The sequence below is a fragment of the Leopardus geoffroyi genome, chromosome B3 (assembly GCF_018350155.1).
Source record: "Leopardus geoffroyi isolate Oge1 chromosome B3, O.geoffroyi_Oge1_pat1.0, whole genome shotgun sequence".
In the NCBI taxonomy this organism is placed as follows: Eukaryota; Metazoa; Chordata; class Mammalia; order Carnivora; family Felidae; genus Leopardus; species Leopardus geoffroyi.
Window position 1 is genome coordinate 19,986,398 of NC_059337.1, and position 22,054 is coordinate 20,008,451.

A 22,054-nucleotide genomic window follows, 5' to 3' on the forward strand; every position below is an offset into this window, starting at 1 on the left:
TTGATAGTGGGGGAAGCTGTGTATGTGGGGTCAGGGGGTGTATGAGAATTCTCTGAACTTTCTGTTCATCTTTGCTGTGCTCTAAAAAACTGCTCTAAAAAAAAATAGCCTTAAAAAGAAAGAAAAAGCAACACCCTGAAAGACTATAGCACACCACAAGATGGCACTATTTCCCTTCCAAGTTTCAACTTAGGGCACATTTACCTGAACTGCTGGTGAAGAAATTTACTGGGGTTCTGTGATTGACTGCCCCAGGTCTATAGGAGGCCCAGAGTGTTTAACAATATTGTCCCATCCCAGTCCCAGGTTCGTACTTTTAATGGATGTTGTAAAATGTAGACTTTATTGTTATTCAGGTATATTGAGGCCAACAGATCAAAATACCACTACCATTGAAAGGATAATTTGATACTCAAAGTTCCCAAGGGAACAGGCATGCCACACCCGGCAAAGCGGGGGGGGGGGGGGGGGGGGGGGGGGGGACGGGGGGGGGCGGAGGGACAAGTGGGGAAGGGGGTGTAGGTCAGGAGGTGGAGGGGTGGAGGGAGCGGGAGGAAAATGTGGGAGAGCCTTTTTTGTGGTTTCTGTAGGAAATCATGGGCAAATCAGGGGAAGCAGGCCTAGGAGTGGCTAGTTTGAATATTTTCAGGGGGCTCTGGGACATAAGGGCTGCCCCTAATTGTCTGGCACCTGGCCAGGGGTGATTAGGGCAGATGGATGGATGGTGGCCTGGAATGTGAGCCTCTGATAAAGGAGGTGTTTGGGGGGGGACTCTGGACGGATTGGCTTGCATATGAAACCCACACTTGCAGGCTCATTCTATTCTCTCTCCAGGAATTGGCTAGCCCTAGAGGGGGCTCAACAACACCCCAAAATGTCAAAACCTCAGAAACACATGGTTGATATAGAGGAGTATGGTGTCAGGAAGCTATGTTCTCAAAGTCACAAAAAGGTCAGAAGCAAAGCCAGGAAAGGTCTTTTCTTGTGGTTATGACGACCAGATCACTCCAAGGGAGTTTTGATTCCTGAAAAATAAATCTCCCACTCAAATTCTGTAGAAAAATACCTAATTACTTCTATAAACCAAACTGGCAAGAACATTATAATAACCACTGATCGTTTCATCAATTTTCCTAACTTTGACCTTCTTTAAATCATTCCTTTTCACCTGCACCTGATCTTAAAGAGACTTTTATTTTATTTCCTGTATCTTTAAAAAATTTTATTTTTATTTTTATTTTATTTTTTTTTCAATATATGAATTTTATTGTCAAATTGGTTTCCATACAACACCCAGTGCTCATCCCAAAAGGTGCCCTCCTCAATACCCATCACCCACCCTCCCCTCCCTCCCACCCCCCATCAACCCTCAGTTTGTTCTCAGTTTTTAAGAGTCTTAGACTTTTAAAGAGAAGAGTCATATGATACAAGTAGGAGAAGGGTCCCAAAGCCATAACTCACTCACATGTGCAGGTGGAGAGAGAGAGCACAGGCAAGGGAAGAATGGGTCACCCACAGGCCCAGATCAGAACCCCAGGGGCACCCCAGGTTACTCCAGAGCCTGGGCAATTCCAGGCAGGTGGAAACATGAAGGCCGGCTGGGAACAATTCAATTCTATCTGTGCAATCTGCAGTGAGGCCTCCCCTGAGCCATCAATAATCCCCTCTTCTAATCTGGCTTCATTAAGTGGACACCAGGGTCAGATCAGAGGAGAGGGGTCATTTATGGGATTCAATCACTTAACCAGGTGATTACAATAGAAGCATTTGAATTTCTCCGAAGGAAGGGGACTATGCCACCAAGAAATAGCACTTAGGTAGTTGAATAAAACTGAAACACCCTTAAACAACTGGCTTCTGCTACTTTCCTCTCCCGTCTGCAGTTTTCTGCAAAGTCTAACCCGAAACTAGGCTGGCAGGACGACATGAGTCGCACAGTTCCTGATACAGCTTCTGACATTATAATGAGACCATGTGATAGAGTCGGTGAGCATGTTAGGTTCATAACGTTGAAAGCAACCATTTGGGGGAATCCAAGGGGAAAATGGTCACCTGGGGCTGAGAGGAAGAATTTCAACAGAACAAGTATTAGCCAGACTGTGTTTCTTCCTCATCTTTTAAAGTTAACGGCTGCACAGGGCTAATCAGTGCAGTACAATCCTCTTAGGGCCACGCCAGTCAGCATGCGGGTTTAATCCCAGGCCTCCCCTCTCCTGCAGGTCTGTAATAACTGAGGACAGCAGGATGAGTCTGCCTGCAGATGTCCGTGTGGTGTGGTCCTTGCCCTCAGAGGCCACAGAGCAGCGAGGCCCGGGAGGGAGATCGTTCAGCAGCTCTGCAGGCGTTGAGATGGGTGAGGCAGGGGCCAGGCCCTGGTTCTATTGCTGTGAGTCAACAACACAGGCAGAAAGGGAGCAGAGGACCAAGCAGCTCTTGGAAATGCCGCTGAGTTACAAGGAGAGGATACTGAAGGAATTCAACATCAGCCAGGTGCTCCCACGTCTGGTATATGATGGCGTGTTCTCCCTGAAGGAGTACAGAGAGATCCTCTCCTGGCATTGCCTCCCACGGAGAGTGGAGTCCTTTTTTCTGAAGCTTTGCTCCAAAGGTCCAAAGGCTTTCTGTGCTTTCTGCTCTCATCTGGAGGAATTCTGTCCTTACCTGCTCACCTGCTTTTTCCTTTATTACCAAGGTAAGAACATGGCTTGCTCTGGAAAGTAGTGAGCTTAGTGTCTCAGCAAAATCTCTGGCACCCCACCCTCACTGTGTAATAGTGCGCCTCCACACAGCATTTGGTTAAAAAAAAAAAGTCCAATACTGGGGCACCTGGGTGGCTCAGTCGGTTGAGCTTTTGACGGGCCTCAGGTCATGATCTTGCAATTCATGGGTTCATGCCCGTGTTGGACTCTGTGCTGACAGCTCGGAGCCTGGAATCTGCTTTGGATTCTGTGTCTCCCTCCCTCTGCCCCTCCCCCAATCATGGTCTCTCTCTCTCTCTCTCTACCTATCTATCTCTCTCTCTCAAAAAATGAATAAATATTTAAACAATTTTTTTAAAATCCAATGTTTCTCTATAAAGTCTCATGATGCAGAAGCAAACATCTGTGATACCAAATAAAACCTGATGATCTCAGTCAACTAATAGAAAGATTTGCACCATTCTTGTTTTAATGCAGACTTTGAAGTGCAAGGCATAAAATACTAATAAGTTAAGGCAGCTGGACTGAACTTTCATTTCACAGGTGAAGGCACAGGAATGATCATGGTTCCTTCAAAAATTGTCTTATGACCCAGCAATTCTAATCCTAGGTATAAACTTGAGAGAAATGAAAACATATACCCAAACAAAAAGCTGTGTATGAATGTTCATAACAGCATTAAAGCAGCTTAAAAGTGGAAACAACCCAAATATCTATCAACCAATGAATGCATAAACAGAATGTGCTATATCCCTAAATAGAATATTACTCTGCCCTAAAAAGGAAGATCTGACCCATGCTGCGACATGGATGTACCTTGAAAACTTTAAGATGAAGAAACCAGTCACCAAAGTCCACCTAACTGTATGATTCCTTCAGTTGAAATGCCCAGAATAGATAAATCCATAGAGGTAGAAAGCGGATGAGTGGTTGTGGGGGGCTGGGTGTAGGGGGAATGCCCAGTGACTGCTAGTGGGTACAGGGCTTTTTCTAGGGGGTGGTGAAAATTCTCCAAAATCAGTGGTGATGGTTGAGCATGTCTGTGAATACACTAAAAACCACTGAATTGTATTACTTTAGAAGGATGAGTTTCATGATCTGCGCATGAGATCTCAATAAAGCTGCATTTAAAAAAACCAGCACAGGGATCTTCTTAGCTGTTTCTCTTCTCCTGTAATTGCCTATCTCAACGTCCCTACCTCCTAACTTTGAAAGAGAAAGGAGTCTTTCCTGCTAAGAGAGGGTTTGCGTCGGGCCGTATGAAAAGGAATGAAAAGGAGGGAAAGGTGAGCAGGACGGAGGAGGGTTTGGGGGATGTGGGGGGGGGGCAGCAGATGTTCTGGGGGCAGTGATAGGAGCCGTGGAGGCAGAGGCAAAAGAAAGGGATCCCTGTTTGTGAAGCTGTGTCCTGTGTGCATGGGTGCTCACCCAAGTCTTTGAGAATTGCAGGGAAGGATTTGAGCTGTTTTGAGGCAGCGTTTTGTTATTGGCCTGTTTGCCCTGTAACACTTCCTTAAGACTGAACCTTCATGGTGCCAACGTCACAGGTGTTACATGGATTTTAAGATTTGTCTTAATAGAAAAATTTTCCTTGGTTATTAGGATAGTTGTTGTGAATTAGTCTTTTTTTTTTAATGCTTGTTTACTTTTGACAGAGAGAGAGAGAGAGAGAGAGAGACAGAGCATGAGCAGGGGAGGAGCAGAGAGAGAGGGGGACACAGAATCTGAAACAGGCTCCAAGCTCTGAGCTGTCAGCACAGAGCCCCATGTGGGGCTTGATCTCATGAACCTTGAGATCATGACCTGAGCTCAAGTCAGATGTTTAACTGACTGAGCCACCCAGGCGCCCCGAATTAGTCTTTTTAAAAAAATGTTCATTTATTTTTGATATAGAGAGATAGAAAGCAAGTGGCAGAAGGGCAGAGAGAGAGTGAGACAGAGCACAAGTGGGGGAGGGGCAGAGAGAGAGGGAGTCAGCATAGAGCCTGATGTGGGGCCCGAACCCACAAACCGTGAGATCATGACCTGAGCTGAAATCATGAGGCGGACACTTAACCAACTGAGCCACCCAGGTGCCCCAATTATAGTCTTATTGTAACCTCTCCCCTACTAGAGGCCCCATAATGTTCAGTAAAATGGCCCGTCCACTGAAAAAGTCAACTTGGCAAAAATGAGTATTTATACATGGCTTCTTTTTTTTTTTTAATTTTTAATGTTTATTTATTCTTGAAACAGAGAGAGACAAAGCATGAACGGGGGAGGGTCAGAGAGAGAGGGAGACACAGAATCTGGAACAGGCTCCAGGCTCTGAGCTGTCAGCACAGAGCCTGACATGGGGCTTGAACTCACAGACCGTGGGAGATCATGACCTGAGCCAAGGTCAGATGCTCAACCGACTGGGCCACCCAGGTGCCCCTTCTTTTTCTTGTTTTAAATGCCTTATTTATTTCTTTTTGAGAGAGAGGAAGAGCGAGAGGGAGCAAGCATGAGCTGGGGAGGGGCAGAGAGAGACGGAGAGAGCAAATCCCAAGCAGGCTCCATGCTGACAGCACAGAGCCTGACCCAGAGCTCCCATCTCATGAACTGTGAGATCATGACCTGAGCCGAAATCAAGAGTCAAATGGTTAACTGACTGAACCTCCCAGACACCCCATGGCTTCTCACTTATACACTATTTTAGGCTGCCATGTAAAACATTCTTATAGCTTGTAGTGTAATATGTTTATCAGAGAAGCATTTGTTGACTCCATGCATTTATTAATTCAATACAACTTTATGTAGAGTACCATGACAAAGAAGACCACTGCAGTCCTTTTATCTTTGTATTGTCAAATTCTTTATTTCTATTACATATGTATAACACATTTTAAAAAAACACCCTGATAAATATTTTTTACCATGTAACTTAAAATTCTGGTAAGTCCAAAACAGACTGAATATCTGTGGTAGTAACCATTTCACTTTTTAGGTAAGGACAAATACAGAGTGAGGTTTGTTTGTTGGTTTGCTACTTAATTTTGCTTGTGAAGAGATAACCCTGGGGGGTGCCTGGGTGGCTCAGCCAGTTGAACGTCCAACTTCAGCTCAGGTCATGACCTCACCCTTCATGAGCTCAAGCCCTGCATCGGGCTCACTGCTGTCAGTGCAGAACACATTTTGGATCCTCTGTCCTCCTCTGTCGCTGCCCCTCCCCTGCTCTCTCTCTCAAAAAAATCAAAGAAAAAAGAAATAACCTTGGCTGAGAAGGAAGAGGGAGAGGGAAGGATATCAGGTAGCATTTACCTACCTCTTTAATATTTTAATTCTTTAACAAATTTGACAAAGTGTATGTGTCAAAATGTTAACACCTGTTAAATCCAGAGTTAGAAACATGAGTATCTATTACATTATTTTTATACTGCTCTTCATATTTGAAAATGTCCATAGTAAAAATAAAATAGAAATGTTTAATTTGAAAAAGAGACCATCTGATTGTTGTGGTGGTTGCACAAATCTATAGCAATGATAAAATGTTATAGAACTATACAGCAACCACACACGCACATACACAGACACACACACACATGCACACACACAAAATGAATGTATGTAAAAACTAGTACAGTCTGAATCACATCTGCAGTTTAGTATTGTAACAAAATTAATTTCCTGGTTTTGATTATTGTAGTAGAGTCATGTAATATGTTATGTTTGAGGGGAAACTGAGGGAAGGTGTGTGGGAACTTCCTGTACTACTTTTGCAACTTCTGTGTGAGCCTAAAACTACCTAAACATTAAGAATTGTAGGGGTGATATTGATGATAGGATCCTGGGAAGATGGCAGCGTAGGAGGACGCTGGGCTCACCGCGCGTCCTGCTGATCACTTACTTAGATTCCACCCACACCTGCCTAAATAACCCAGAAAACCGCCAGAAGACTAGCAGAACGGAGTCTCCGGAGCCAAGCACAGACGAGAGGCCCACGGAAGAGGGTAGGAAGGGCAGTGAGGCGGTGCGGGCTCCACGGACTGGTGGGAGGGAGCCTGGGTGGAGGGGCAGCCCGCCTGCCAAGCAGAGCCCCCCTGGCTTGCAAAAGCAGAGGGGCCGGATGGAGTGTGTTCTGACAGCAAGCGGGACTTAACATCTGGAAGGTTATAAGTTAACAGCTCTGCTCTGAGAGCGGGAAGGCTGGAGGACAATGGGAGGGAGAGTTGTTGAGCCCCGGATGACAGAGTTCAGCTTGGCGGGGAACAAAGGTGCTTGCCAGAGCCATCTCCCTCGCCCATCCCCCAGCCAAAATCCCAAAGGGAACCAGTTCCTGCCAGGGAACTTGCTTGCACCACACAAACACCCAACGCTGTGCTTCTGCGGATCCATCCCTCAGGAGGGTCTGACTCCCTCCCGGTGCCACAGGGCCCCTCCCGAAGTGGATCGCTGAAGGAAAAGCAAGCTGAGCCTACCCATCCTGCCCCTGTACACCTTGCTGATCCACCCCAGCTAATACACCAGATCCCCAGCACCACAAGCCTGGCAGTGTGCAAGTAGCCCAGAAGGGCCACACCACCCCACAGTGAATCCCACCCCTAGGACAGGGGAAGAGAAGGCACACACCAGTCTGACTGTGGCCCCAGTGGTGGGCTGGGGGCAGACATCAGGTCTGACTGCGGCCCCGCCCACCAACGCAAGTTATTCAAGACAGCACAGGGGAAGTGCCCCGAAGTCCTGCACACTCCAGGGACTATCCAAAATGAGGAAACGGAAGAATTCCCCTCAGAAAAACGTCCAGGAAATAACAACAGCTAACGAACTGATCAAAAATGATTTAAACAATATAACAGAAAGTGAATTTAGAATAATAAAATTAATCGCTGGGATTGAAAACAGTATAAAGGACAGCAGAGAATCTATTGCTACAGAGATTAAGGGACTAAGGAACAGCCAGGAGGAGCTAAAAAATGCTATCAATGAGCTGCAAAATAAAATGGAGACAACCACGTCTTGGATTGAAGAGGCAGAGGAGAGAATAGGTGAACTAGAAGATAAAATTATGGAAAAGAAGAAGCTGAGAAAAAGAGAGATAAAAAAAATCCAGGAGTATGAGGGGAAAATTAGAGAACTAAGTGATGCACTAAAGAGAAATAATCTACGCATAATTGGTATTCCAGAGGAGGAAGAGAGAGGGAAAGGTGCTGAACGTGTACTTGAAGAAATTATAGCTGAGAACTTCCCTGATCTGGGGAAGGAAAAAGGCATTGAAATCCAAGAGGCACAGAGAACTCCCTTCAGACATAACTTGAATCAATCTTCTGCATGACATATCATAGTGAAACTGGCAAAATACTAGGATAAAGAGAAAATTGTGAAAGCAGCTAGAGATAAACGTGCTCTAACATATAAAGGGAGACCTATAAGACTCGTGACCCATCTCTCTACTGAAACATGGCAGGCCAGAAAGGAATGGCAGGAGATCTTCAATGTGATGAACAGAAAAATTATGCAGCCGAGAATCCTTTATCCAGCAAGTCTGTCATTTAGAATAGAAGGAGAGATAAAGGTCTTCCCAAACAAACAAAAACTGAAGGAATTCGTCACCACTAAACCAGCCCTACAAGAGATCCTAAGGGGGATCCTGTGAGACAAAGTACCAGAGACATCGCTACAAGCATGAAACCTACAGACATCACAATGACTCTAAACCCATATCTTTCTATAATAACACTGAATGTAAATGGACTAAATGCGCCAACCAAAAGACATAGGGTATCAGAATGGATAAAAAAACAAGATCCATCTATTTGCTGTCTACAAGAGACTCATTTTAGACCTGAGGACACCTTCAGACTGAGAGTGAAGGGATGAAGAACTATTTATCATGCTACTGGAAGCCAAAAGAAAGCTGGAGTAGCCATACTTATATCAGACAAACTAGACTTTAAATTAAAGGCTGTAACAAGAGATGAAGAAGGGCATTATATAATAATCACAGGTATATCTATCAGGAAGAGCTAACAATTATAAATGTCTATGCGCCAAATACAGGAGCCCCCAAATATATAAAACAATTACTCATAAACATAAACAACCTTATTGATAAGAATGTGGTAATTGCAGGGGACTTTAACACTCCACTTACAGAAATGGGTAGATCATCTAGACACACGGTCAATAAAGAAACAAGGGCCCTGAATGATACATTGGATCAGATGGACTTGACAGATATATTTAGAACTCTGCATCCCAAAGCAACAGAATATACTTTCTTCTCGAGTGCACATGGAACATTCTCCAAGATAGATCACATACTGGGTCACAAAACAGCCCTTCATAAGTTTACCAGAATTGAAATTATACCATGCATACTTTCAGACCACAATGCTATGAAGCTTGAAATCAACCACAGGAAAAAGTCTGGAAAGCCTCCAAAAGCATGGAGGTTAAAGAACACCCTACTAAAGAATGAGTGGGTCAACCAGGCAATTAGAGAAGAAATTAAAAAATATATGGAAACAAACGAAAATGAAAATACAATGATCCAAACGCTTTGGGATGCAGCAAAGGCAGTCCTGAGAGGAAAATATATTGCAATCCAGGCCTATCTCAAGAAACAAGAAAGATCCCAAATACAAAATCTAACAGCACACCTAAAGGAAATAGAAGCATAACAGCAAAGACAGCCTAAATCCAGCAGAAGAAGAGAAATAATAAAGATCAGAGCAGAAATAAACAATATAGAATCTAAAAAAAACTGTAGAGCAGATCAACAAAACCAAGAGTTGGTTTTTTGAAAAAATAAACAAAATTGATAAACCTCTAGCCAGGCTTCTCAAAAAGAAAAGGGAGATGACCCAAATAGATAAAATCATGAATGAAAATGGAATTATTACAACCAATCCCTCAGAAATCCAAGCAATTATCAGGGAATACTATGAAAAATTATATGCCAACAAACTGGGCAACCTGGAAGAAATGGACAAATTCCTGAACACCCACACGCTTCCAAAACTCAATCTGGAGGAAATAGAATGCTTGGACAGACCCATAACCAGCGAAGAAATTGAATCAGTCATCAAAAATCTCCCAACAAATAAGAGTCCAGGACCAAATGGCTTCCCCGGGGAATTCTACCAGACATTTAAAGCAGAGATAATACCTATCCTTCTCAAGCTATCCCAAAAAATAGAAAGGGAAGGAAAACTTCCAGACTCATTCTATGAAGCCAGTATTACTTTGATTCCTAAACCAGACAGAGACCCAGTAAAAAAAGAGAACTATAGGCCAATATCCCTGATGAATATGGATACAAAAATTCTCAATGAGATAACTAGCAAATCGAATTCAACAGCATATAAAAAGAATTATTCACCATGATCAAGTGGGATTCATTCCTGGGATAGAAGGCTGGTTCAACATTCGCAAATCAATCAACGTGATGCATCACATTAATAAAAGAAAAGATAAGAACCATATGATCCTGTCAATCAATGCAGAAAAGGCATTTGACAAAATTCAGCACCCTTTCTTAATAAAAACCCTCGAGAAAGTCGGGATAGAAGGAACATACTTCAACATCATAAAAGCCATTTAGGAAAAGCCCACAGCTAACATCATCCTCAATGGGGAAAAACTGAGAGCTTTTTCCCTGAGATCAGGAACACGACAGGGATGTCCACTCTCACCGCTGTTGTTTAACATAGTGTTGGAAGTTCTAGCATCAGCAATCAGACAACAAAAGGAAATAAAAGGCATCAAAATTGGCAAAGATGAAGTTAAGCTTTCACTTTTTGCAGATGACATGATATTATTATACGTGGAAAATCCGATAGACTCCACCAAAAGTCTGCTAGAACTGATACATGAATTCAGCAAAGTTGCAGGATACAAAATCAATGTACAGAAATCAGTTGCATTCTTACACACTAATAATGAAGCAACAGAAAGGCAAATAAAGAAACTGATCCCATTCACAATTGCACCAAGAAGCATAAAATACCTAGGAATAAACCTAACCAAAGATGTACAAGATCTGTATGCTGAAAAGTATAGAAAGCTTATGAAGGAAATTGAAGAAGATATAAAGAAATGGAAAAACATTCCATGCTCATGGATTGGAAGAATAAATATTGTCAAAATGTCAATACTACCCAAAGCTATCTACACATTCAATGCAATCCCAATCAAAATTGCACCCAGCATTCTTCTCGAAACTAGAACAAGCAACCCTAAAATTCATATGGCACCACAAAAGGCCCCGAATAGCCAAAGTAATTTTGAAGAAGAAGACCAAAGCAGGAGGCATCACAATCCCATACTTCAGCCTCTACTACAAAGCTGTAATCATCAAGACAGCATGGTATTGGCACAAAAACAGACACATAGACCAATGGAATAGAATAGAAACCCCAGAACTAGACCCACAAACGTATGGCCAACTCATCTTTGACAAAGCAGGAAAGAACATCCAATGGAAAAAAAGACAGTCTCTTTAACAAATGGTGCTGGGAGAACTGGACAGCAACATGCAGAAGATTGAAACTAGACCACTTTCTCACACCATTCAGAAAAATAAACTCAAAATGGATGAAGGACCTGAATGTGAGACAGGAAACCATCAAAACCCTAGAGGAGAAAGCAGGAAAGACCTCTCTGACCTCAGCCGTAGCAATTTCTTACTTGACACATCTCCAAAGGCAAGGGAATTAAAAGCAAAAATGAACTACTGGACCTTATGAAGATAAAAATCTTCTGCACAGCAAGGAAACAACCAACAAAACTAAAAGGCAACCAACGGAATGGGAAAAGATATTTTAAATGACATATCGGATAAAGGGCTAGTATCCAAAATCTATAAAGAGCTCACCAAACTCCACACCCAAAAAACAAATAACCCGGTGAAGAAATGGGCAGAAAACATGAATAGACACTTCTCTAAAGAAGACATCCAGATGGCCAACAGGCACATGAAAAGATACTCAATGTCGCTCCTCATCAGGGAAATACAAATCAAAACCACACTCAGATATCACCTCATGCCAGTCAGAGTGGCCAAAATGAACAAATCAGGAGACTGGAGATGCTGGAGAGGATGCTGTAGAGGATTCTGGAGAAACGGGAACCCTCTTGCACTGTTGGTGGGAATGCAAATTGGTGCAGCCACTCTGGAAAACAGTGTGGAGGTTCCTCAAAAAATTAAAAATAGACTTACCCTATGACTCAGCAGTAGCACTGCTAGGAATTTACCCAATGGATACAGGAATGCTGATACATAAGGGCACTTGTACCCCAATGTTTATAGCAGCACTTTCAACAATAGCCAAATTATGGAAAGAGCTTAAATGTCCATCAACTGATGAACGGATAAAGAAATTGTGGTTTATATACACAATGGAGTACTACGTGGCAATGAGAAAGAATGAAATATGGCCCTTTGTAGCAACATGGATGGAACTGGAGAGTGTTATGCTAAGTGAAATAAGCCATACAGAGAAAGACAGATACCATATGTTTTCACTCTTATGTGGATCCTGAGAAACTTAACAGAAACCCATGGGGGAGGAGAAGGGGAAAAAAAAGGAGATTAGAGTGGGAGAGAGCCAAAGCATAAGAGACTGTTAAAAACTGAGAACAAACTGAGGGTTGATGGGGTGTGGGAGGGAGGGGAGGGTGGGTGATGGGTATTGAGGAGGGCACTTTTTGGGATGAGCACTGGGTGTTGTATGGAAACCAATTTGACAATAAACTTCATATATTGAAAAAAAAAGAATTGTAGGGGTGACTGGCTAGCTCAATCGGTGGAACGTGCAACTCTTGATCTTGGGGTTGTGAGTTCAAGCCCCATGTTGGGTATAGAGATTACTTGAAAATAAAATCTTAATTAAAAATTGTAGGGATGCCTGGATGGCTCAGTCAGTTAAGCATCTGACTCTTGGTTTCAGCTCACATCATGATCTTGCAGTTTTTTAGTTCAAGCCCCACTTAGGGATCTCTCACCCTCCTCTCTCTCTGCCCCTCCCCTTCTCATGTGCTCTGTCTCTCTCTCTCTCAAAATAAATAAACTTCAAAAAAAATTAAAAATTATAAAAATATGTATACATATAGCAATAACATTATCAAAATGTAGATAGATTATTTTTTAAAACTTCGAAACTATTCCAGGTCTTTTGTCACCTGAATGTCAGATACATGGGCAGTATTTAGAGTTTTAGATTTACCTTTATGGGTGATTCCCTAGGTAATAATTCCAGGCTATTAAACAAAGGCTCACTTCCCTCCAGCGTGGGGCGATCCACTTGTGTTCAATGGGGCTCATCCTTTGTGGGTGCTCCAGAAAGGGGCTGCTTTATTATGAGCTATAATGACACCCACCTTCAGAAGGAAATCCATTTCCTCTCACTGTGTGGAGGTAGATTCAGCTTCTATAAACGCCAAGGAGGCCCTGCAGCTCTTATAATACAAAAAGAGCCAGCTGCCATAACTAGAAATATATACTATTAAACAAATGTATCCCAGAGTGACCAAGCTGGAAAGGCTCCAAATTAGCAGTTATGCCTTGGAGTGCTCTGTGGAAGGCAAAATGATCTAATCAGAATACGGGTAGAGGCAAGAAGTTATTGCATTTCACTCAATATTACCAGTTCATGGGGCCCAGGAGCACCATAGCATTTCACGTTTTATGTCCACATTTTAATGTTGTTCGTGGACAACATAGGTCATTCCAAACACGTTACTTGTGCCATCAGGGATGAAAAGAATACCCAATATCCTTGATTACAGGGGAGAAGTCCCCACAACGAGGCAGGAGGCTCATTCCTCTGGCAGTTCCCACCCCTTAAGGTGGTCACTGCATTTCTCTTGTTCCCGCCCCTGTCCCATTGGGAGGAGGGAAGACCTAGAGCTGGAAGGACAATTTAAGTGTGGAGCATGCAAATGGACCGCAGGGAGAGCCATGCCAATGCCATCCTTTCCTATTGCCTGTCTCTTGGGATGAGCCTTTCCACTGCAATGTGATTTAATGTAACAGCACAGATCATGACATTTCTACACCTTGCAGGTTCAGGACCTCGCACTGCGCACACATGGATGGGAGGATAGAGGACACCTTCTAGGAATTCAAGGAAGAGAGGAGGTGTACATGAAGGGCAGGGCAAGGGCGGGCTAAGAGGTTAATGAACTGGGCTTGGATGCCAAAGGGGTCCCCGGAAGGTTTTAATTGTGGGTGCCAACAGCTCTTTGCTAGGAACATAACCTCTTATAACTATTGGGAGGTGGGGTGAAGAAGCTCACAAGGAACAAGTTCTCAGAAGTTTAGAATCAGGTGTGTAGAGAAGGTATTGCCCCAAACTATGGCAGAGATCATGGTCAAGTCCTGGAGAGGAAGAAAATGAGCTTTCCACCTGAGTGTTAAAAGTCAGTAGAAACTCCCTGTGACTCTGGTTCCCAAACCCAAGAAAAAACAAATCCAAACCCAAACCCAAACCCAAGTTCAAGGTAGGGAAGTCCGTGAAGGTCACCGGCCAGTAGTTTAGGAAGAAACCGCATTTGAAAGGGATTCTGCTTCCTCCCTTTCCTTCTATCCCTCTTTCCATGAAACCCATTTTTATATATTGCAAAGAAGGTGAGTGCTTACTGCAACCCCCATAACCAGAAAAATACCAACATGCACTTTTGAAATATGGTCACTGTATTCTTAGCCAAAACAAGCTACTATTTATTTTGAACACCTTGTAATGAACAATCTTTTCAATGACCTAATTGGGTGTTTGCTTAGAAAAATTTCAAACATGAACTGAATAATCATCTTTTTGTATACAATTTGGAATAGCCAAATCCCCAGCAACATATAACTTTAGGGAAGAAAAGAAAGGCAGCAGCAAATGGGTGAGCTTCGTGCCAGAGCTGTGATACCTGCTTATGTTATCATACAGAACAAACCTATAGGATCTTACAAGAGGCATCCACTGCAGAAGAAAAAGCAAGAGTTGGAACTCAGCCTGAACCTAGCGATGTCCTTGAGACAGAAGATCAAGAACAAAGTCTTCAATTATTTAACAAGTATGTTCACATTCTCAGTGCATTTTGAAACCTTTAAGAAGTCCTATCTGTTTGCTTTTCATTTTCTTTCGCCCCTTCTCTTTCCACTGTGTCCTCTGGCCACTTACAAATTATTTGACTGATGCCTATATTTTCTGGGGCAAGCCCAGACCACTGTGTCATTTCTTAGCCTGTCCTGCAGCATAAACAGAATAGTACTTGAGAAGCACCATTTTATTCCAGGCAGTTGATGCTGTTCAAGTATGCAACTGACTGTTCTTACTTTTTGTTCTTTGTCAGAGTCCAAAACAGGCTGATGCTGTTCATTTCTCAGTGTCCCAGATAATTATGCACTTCAGTAGTAAAATTCTAACATCTAAGAATTGTGCAGTAGTCTCCTAGCATCCGTCCCCCAAGACACCTTCTGTCCCACAAGACACCTGAATACTCAACTCATTGTGGGATGCTCTGGAGTTGCCCAAATATGAGTAGTCTTCATCTCCTTTCTGGCTCACAAATTCTGTATTTTATGGGCCAGAATAAAATTTGAGCTGTGGTAAGCCTTTATGGCCATTTCTTGCAGGTACAGACTCTCTGACAGGAAGGACTTGAATAAACCAAGAACTCAAATCGACCATGGAAATGGTTCCTACTCCATTCAATGTCCTTCCCCCCTCCATGAAAAATGTAAATCATCAGTTTTCTTTGATCTTTTAATGGATTGATTATAAATATCTAAGTTTTGGTACTTAGTAAGCATTGTAGAAAAGTGCACAAGCCAATATTTACTGTGTTTAATTAGCATATATAATTGATTTTCCATTCATCAAGCTTATTAATGCAAATATGTACTTGGGGCCCCATTTTCATGGTCTATTCACTTAGAAGGTACACATCCTGCTTTCTGTTTCTTTCCCTGCTGCATGGTTCTCAGAGGTCCCTTAGACTGACCTGGGTGGCCTTGGGTTCCCTGCAATATGATTCTTCCTGCAGGCTCCTCCTGGCTCTCTCTGGCTGGGTCTGGGTTGGTGGTTCAGGGGTGAGCCCCACCCCCCCATGTGGAGAGCATGACCTCCTGCCAGCCCTGTCCAGGAGATTGAGGCCTGGCCTCCATCTATCACAGCCCTTCCTAGTGCAGGATTCTGCATTAACAGGTGCCTCTGGGGTTTGTTAAAGAGATGATTTTACCCTTCTAGTTTTTGTTTTCGGTAAGGAGAAAGATCTATACACACATATATGGAGAAAAAGAAAGTTATTTTAAGGAATTAACTCATGCAATAGTTTGGGCTGGCAAGTCCAAATTTCATAGGGCAAGCCCTGCCAGGATAGAAATTCAAATATGAGCTGGTGTTACAGTCTTGAATCCAAATTCCATGGGGCAGCAGACTGGAAACTCTGGCAGGTTTCTATGTTGCAGTCTTGAGGAGAATTCCTTCTGTTTGGGGAAACTTCAGTCTTTTCTCTTGAGGATGTCAAGTGATAGGGTGTGGCCCACCCACATTTTGGAGTGTAAGCTCCTTTACTCAGTGTCTACTGGTTTAGATGTTAGTCTCATTCAAAAATATCTTCACAGCAACATCTAGACTGGAGTTTGACCAGACAACTGGGTACCGTGGCCTGGCCAAGTTCACACATACAAGCAAGCATCACAAGTATTATGTAACCTTGGGTGAGCTGCTAACCTTTATCCCTGCATTTCTCTTGTGGTCAGTGAGGATATTGAGTAGTCGTTGTGGGGATTAAATGCATAAAAATGTGCAAAGTAGCCTCCCTTCACCTATTCTTCCTTGTCCATGCCCTAGACTATTCTGTGCCTGGCCGAGAGTCGGCACTCAATGACTGCTAAGGGGTTGGTGACTGAGCACTCTGTACACTTGGCTCCTCTTTACAATTAAGACAACCGTCTGGTCTCGGGCTATCAGCATTTTCTCTGTGCAACTAGTCCATGCACACTGGACCTGCTGACTAGGCACACCCCACCACTTTTGCCCCCTCTGTTTCCCTGGGTCTAGCCACACACCAGCCCCAGGGGCACCTTTGGTACACGTGCTACATTAATAAGTGCAGCAGATCGTCCTGGATTTTGAATTTCTGTCTTGTGTGCAAACATAGTATCTAGATTACTATTTCTTGACCCCTCCTACGTTTCTCCACATCCTCGACCCTTCTTTCCTCTCTCTCTTTCCTTTTTTATCCCTCATCCAGGGATAACATAAGGATGAAAAGAAGAGACCTCAGATCATCACTCTGTGTTAGGTCCCAGGAGAGTGTGAGGTCTGGGCTCCAAAGTAGCCACCTGCTGTAGCTTGCTTTATTTGAGCTTCTAAGGCATTTGGTTTTACTGATTCCTGGGGGGAGTCAACACTTTCTCTTTTTCCTCCATTCCCAAGGTCCACAACTGCCACCAATCTTTCCCTTAGATTTTGCACATGGGGTAAGACACACACCGAAATGGTCTAGAAGTAGAGATCCATCTCCACTTGCTTCCTGGCCCCCAGCCTCAGGCCCTTCTGAATTTAAGACTAAGCTAATGATATACCTTCACTTTCATTTCCCAGGGAAAACTTGTAGCCAATCTCACCCATGACCCTGGGTTGGTTGTTCTCTCCATGACAATGACCCACACTCTCACCATCTTCCCTGCCCATGCTTTCCTCACAGCTCATGCTTCTCTCTGACTTCACTGTCCTTTTATAGACTAAAATCCCAAACAGAATACCTATAACTCTGCTGGAGAACATGTGGATAACCTTCCGTGCTGGGGCCATCACTGGACATTCTATCCCTACGTAATGTTGGTTTATCCCTATGTTACCACTCCCTCTGAGCTCACTGTTTATTGCTGATAATTTTTGCAAACTTTTCTGTACACTCCCAAATATATCATGCCATGATTTAAAGAGTTAAAACTGGGGCACCTGAGTGGCTCAGTCAGTTGGGCATCCAAATCTTGACTTTGGCTCTGGTCAGGATCTCACGGTTCATGCAATCAAGCCCCGTGTCAGGCCCTGCGCTGACAGTGAGGAGCCTGCTTGGGATTCTTTCCCTCTCTTTCTCTGCCCTTCCCCTGCTCACACTCTCTCTGTCTCTCTCAAAATAAATAAACTTTTTAAAAATGTTAAAAAAAATAAATACAGAGTTAAACTGTCCTACATATTGGATAAATTTTAGAACAATAGTTAAGTCTGTTAGGTTAACCTATGTGGTGCATGATGTAAACCCTGTTTTGTTCATAAAAACAACCCGTAACATGTAGATTGTTCCACTTCAGTGAAACATTGGCCTAAAATTATAATTGATCATCTCATTCTCCTGTTTAAATGCAGGCCTATAGATAATGCACCCCATTAGGGTATTTTATCACACCAGGAACAGCAGTATGGTATTATTAAGCACCTGTGTGGTCAGCTCTTAAGCCTGCCTCTTGAGGAGAACAGTAATATAGATAATGCCATAAGTAATTTATATTTAGGTTCTGAGTTCATGAATAGGTTAGGGGCGCACCATGGGGTTTTACCAGCAGGTGAGAAAACCTGAATGGGTTTTGCCACACTCACATCAAAACCCGCTTTGGGGCGCCTGGGTGGCTCAGTTGCTTAAGCATTCAGCTTCGGCTCAGGTCATGATCTCACGGTTCATGAGTTCTAGCCCCACATCGGGCTCTGTGCTGACAGCTCAGAGCCTGGAGCCTGCTTCAGATTCTGTGTCTCCCTCTCTCTCTGCCCCTCCCCCACTTGTGCTCTGTCTGTCCTCTCTCTTTCAAAAATAAATAAATGTTAAAAAAAAAAAAGCCCACTTTGATTCCACCAAGTGTTAGAAGACATTTCAACTGCACGATGTTGGCTGTGTGGCTGTCATTGTGGAAGCCCCGATCTGTGCCCCATGGGATCACATGCTTTCCCCTCATCCTCACGCTCATCAATGGAAGATAAGACAGAATGGAACACAACCTCTCCCACTTGACGGCTGAAATGAAGGCTGTCAAAGTAGGTCATTCCCACTCAGCCCTGAGACCTGATTTCAGAAAAATTATGGTGCGTGCTTTGTAATTTTTATCTCTCCATTCCAGGAAGGGCTGGAGAGGGGAAAGAACTGTGACAAAGGAGACATTTGCTTTTCCTCATTTTTCTATTCATTCAGCTGTCAATAAAAGAACATTACTTGCTCACAGAAGCATAAATTGAAGAAAAATAAAACAGTGGAAAGGGAAAGTCATAATTTATTTTAAGCTTCATCTGGGGATAACCTCAACTTTTAAGAGCAGAAGATAAATCAGAGAAGCTTCTGCCCCTACCCACATGCAATGTTGTGAATTCACCAAGGCAACAGTATCCAGGACGTGTGGATCCACCAATGAGAAGCCAGCAGCAGTGGTCCTGAATACAGACAGGTGGCAGCTGGGAATATAGGCATCAGGCTGCACAAAGACAAGGCTATAGGATGCGGGGAGAAGCCAACATTGTGTTTTGATTTATACACATTCAATGCACTGGACAAAGAACAATGTTGGGCAAATGTAACGAATGCTGGTCATTTTTTAATATCTAAAATTTTACTGATGAAGAATGACCCTCCCTCAGCTGTCTGTTCATAATTCTCAGTGGGTCTAGATGCTTCCATGGAGTACGGAGGACATTCTCATCACACCTACAACCCTCAGGGTTCACAAGCAGTTTCCTCCACATATTATCTTAAATCATCTCTGAGGCACCAGAAAGCATGATTATCCCCCCCAAGGCACACGTGTAGAAACTGAGGCATAGCCATGAAGTGACTTGCTCCATATCTTGGGTTCTGTGCCCTGTCCAGAGCCTTGCTGCCTCCAAGGACCTGGTGTTCCTCATTCACAGGGTGTGTGCTAGACGCAGACCTGAGGATGTGGCCAGCCTGGTTTTTAACACCATTGGATGAAAAGAAATGTAGGTCTCCTGCCCTCCCTTGCCAATTGAGCCTTTGCTGTGCATTGGAAAGGGCTGAATTTCTGCCGACCTGACTTAGCGCGCTGAGCCATAGTGGGCCATTTTTTTTTTAATTTTATTTAAACCCAAGTTAGTTTAACATATAGTGTAATAATGGTTTCAGGAGTAGAATTTAGTGATTCATCACTTATATACAACACCCAGTTCTCATCCCAACAAGCGCCCTCCTTAATACCAATCACCCATTTAGCCCATCCCCCTGCCCATCTACCCTCCAGTAACCCTCAGCTTGTTCTCTGTATTTAAGAGTCTCTTATGGTTTGTCTCCCTCTCTGTTTTTATCTTATATTTCCTTTCCTTCCCTTATGTTCATCTGTTTTGTTTCTTAAATTCCATATATGAGTGAAATCATATGATATTTGTCTTTCTCTGACTGACTTATTTCACTTAGCATAATACACTCTAGTTCCATCCATGTTGTTCAAATGACAAGATTTCATTCTTTTTGATTGCTGAGTAATATCCCATTGTGTACATATACACAATGTGTATATGTACACAATGTGTATATGTACACAATGTTGATAGTGCTGCTGTAAACATTGGGGTGCATGTGCCCCTGCAAATCAACATTTTTGTATCTTTTGGATAAATATCTAGTAGTATAACTTCTGGGTCAAAGGATAACTCTACTTTCAATTTCTTGAGTAACCTTCATACTGAGACATAGTCATGTTGCTGACAATGTATGGTGATACAGGCTCTTCAGTTGACTAAACCCTTGGGAATCTTCTTGTAAAATTCCCCCCATCCTCCATGAACACAGATCTGGGAAAATGGGATGGGAATCCCCTCTGTTTCCACTCACCCGTGCACTGGCCCCATTCTTCATGTTTACCAGAATAGATTGGTTGTTTCCATTTGTCACCCTTTCCCACAGCCCTCCCACCACCACACCATGCACACACAAGAAGGAACTCTTTCATCCTCTTTTTAATTCTCAGAGCCCAGCACAGCTGGGTCGGAGCTCACTGGTTGGTCTGCAGTGAGTGGAGGATCTGCTCTACCACCCAATCACTAACCTGGATCCAGATCTCCAGGTGCCTGGCTTGGCTTTCTGGCCTCATTTTCCTGCTTGAACCTACTCTGTACCCTGGACCCTACTGCCCTTGTTAAAGTAGTCTGGGAAAAGGATTTTCATCTTCTGGCCTTTGATTGGCACTTCCCTTGGCTCCCAGGATGCATGGTTTCCTGGGTCTCTCCTGCTCACCTGCTCCACCTTCTGGGCTCCTCTGCTGGACCTTGCATCCTGGTGGCTCTTCCACGGCCCAGTCCTGAGCATTGCTTCTTTGTCAACACTCTCCCTGATGACCTCGTGACCCTTTATCTGCCCCCTCCACCCTCCATTACTCCAAATTTTGCATCTCCTCCTAAAGTCCAGACCCTACTGGCTGGAGACTGATGACAACCTAGCAAGCAAGTCAAACAAGGTGTACACAACCACCTGGGAACTAGCCCCCTCAAGCCCTCATTTGCTCAGGTATCAGAAAATGGCAATTTGGTCAAAAACCTTGGATCACACCCTCCTCTCTTCCATTACCTTTATCCCACATCCCAAACCCCACCAGTTCTGCCAGCTCCACCTTCAAACTGTCTCGAGATCTGACCAATCCTCGGCACACGCCCCCCCCCCCACCCCAAGCCCTCATGAGTACTGCCCATGATGGCTGGGTGGCTGCAGGAGCTTCCTAACCAGCCCCTGCTTTGTCCTCGACCTACGGTCTGTGTTGCTACAACAGAGGGAGGTTTTGAACATGTGAATCAGCCACTTCACAGCCTAGCCTAGAGCCCTCCAGGAACCTCCATCAGACCATGATAAAGTCCATACTCCTTCAAATGGCCTGGTAGACCCTGGCCCTGTGTCCCAGATGCTCCCTCCACTCCCTTCCTACACTGCTATGGGCACATCAGCTTTTTGCTGATTATCATTGCTAGTTTCAGACTTCACACTTGTCTCTTCCCTGGAGCAGCTCCCCACTCTCTCCCAACACTGCCCAGCGCATCCTCAGCCTCTTTCTGATGGTCACGTACCTCTCAAGAAGGCCTTTCTTACCACCCTTTCTAAAACTGTGCCATCCCCATTATCATCCTAACTATTAATTCCTGATGCATTATGTTTTTATTTGCACATCATCCGTTTTCTCCCAGTAGAATGCAACCCTCCCTGAGCACAGTGTTCAGTTAACTACTGTATCCTTAGTCCTGAGAGCTGTGCCTGGAACATAATAGGTGCTCAACAAATATTAAATGAATCAATCGGACAGAGGTTTAATAAAATGCATCAAAATACCAATTTCCCCATTCATGATAGAGATCAGGGTTAGCAAAGTATGGCAGAGGACCAAATCCAACCTACAACCTGTTTTTGTG

At 43.7% G+C, this 22,054-nt stretch overlaps 1 protein-coding gene across 15 annotated transcripts in view; it reads left to right on the forward strand.

Moving 5' to 3' along the window:
* Window positions 1–2,334: 2,334 nt before the first annotated feature.
* TJP1 (tight junction protein 1) overlaps window positions 2,335–22,054 on the forward strand; it is a 373,407-nt gene continuing 353,687 nt past the window's right edge. For all 15 annotated transcript variants that reach the window (XM_045448821.1, XM_045448822.1, XM_045448824.1 and 12 more), the window contains exons 1-2: window positions 2,335–2,692; window positions 14,600–14,726. In XM_045448821.1, coding sequence (XP_045304777.1) covers window positions 2,350–2,692; window positions 14,600–14,726 — 470 coding nt within the window. In that variant the 5' untranslated portion in view covers window positions 2,335–2,349. The remainder of the gene's footprint in view (window positions 2,693–14,599; window positions 14,727–22,054) is intronic.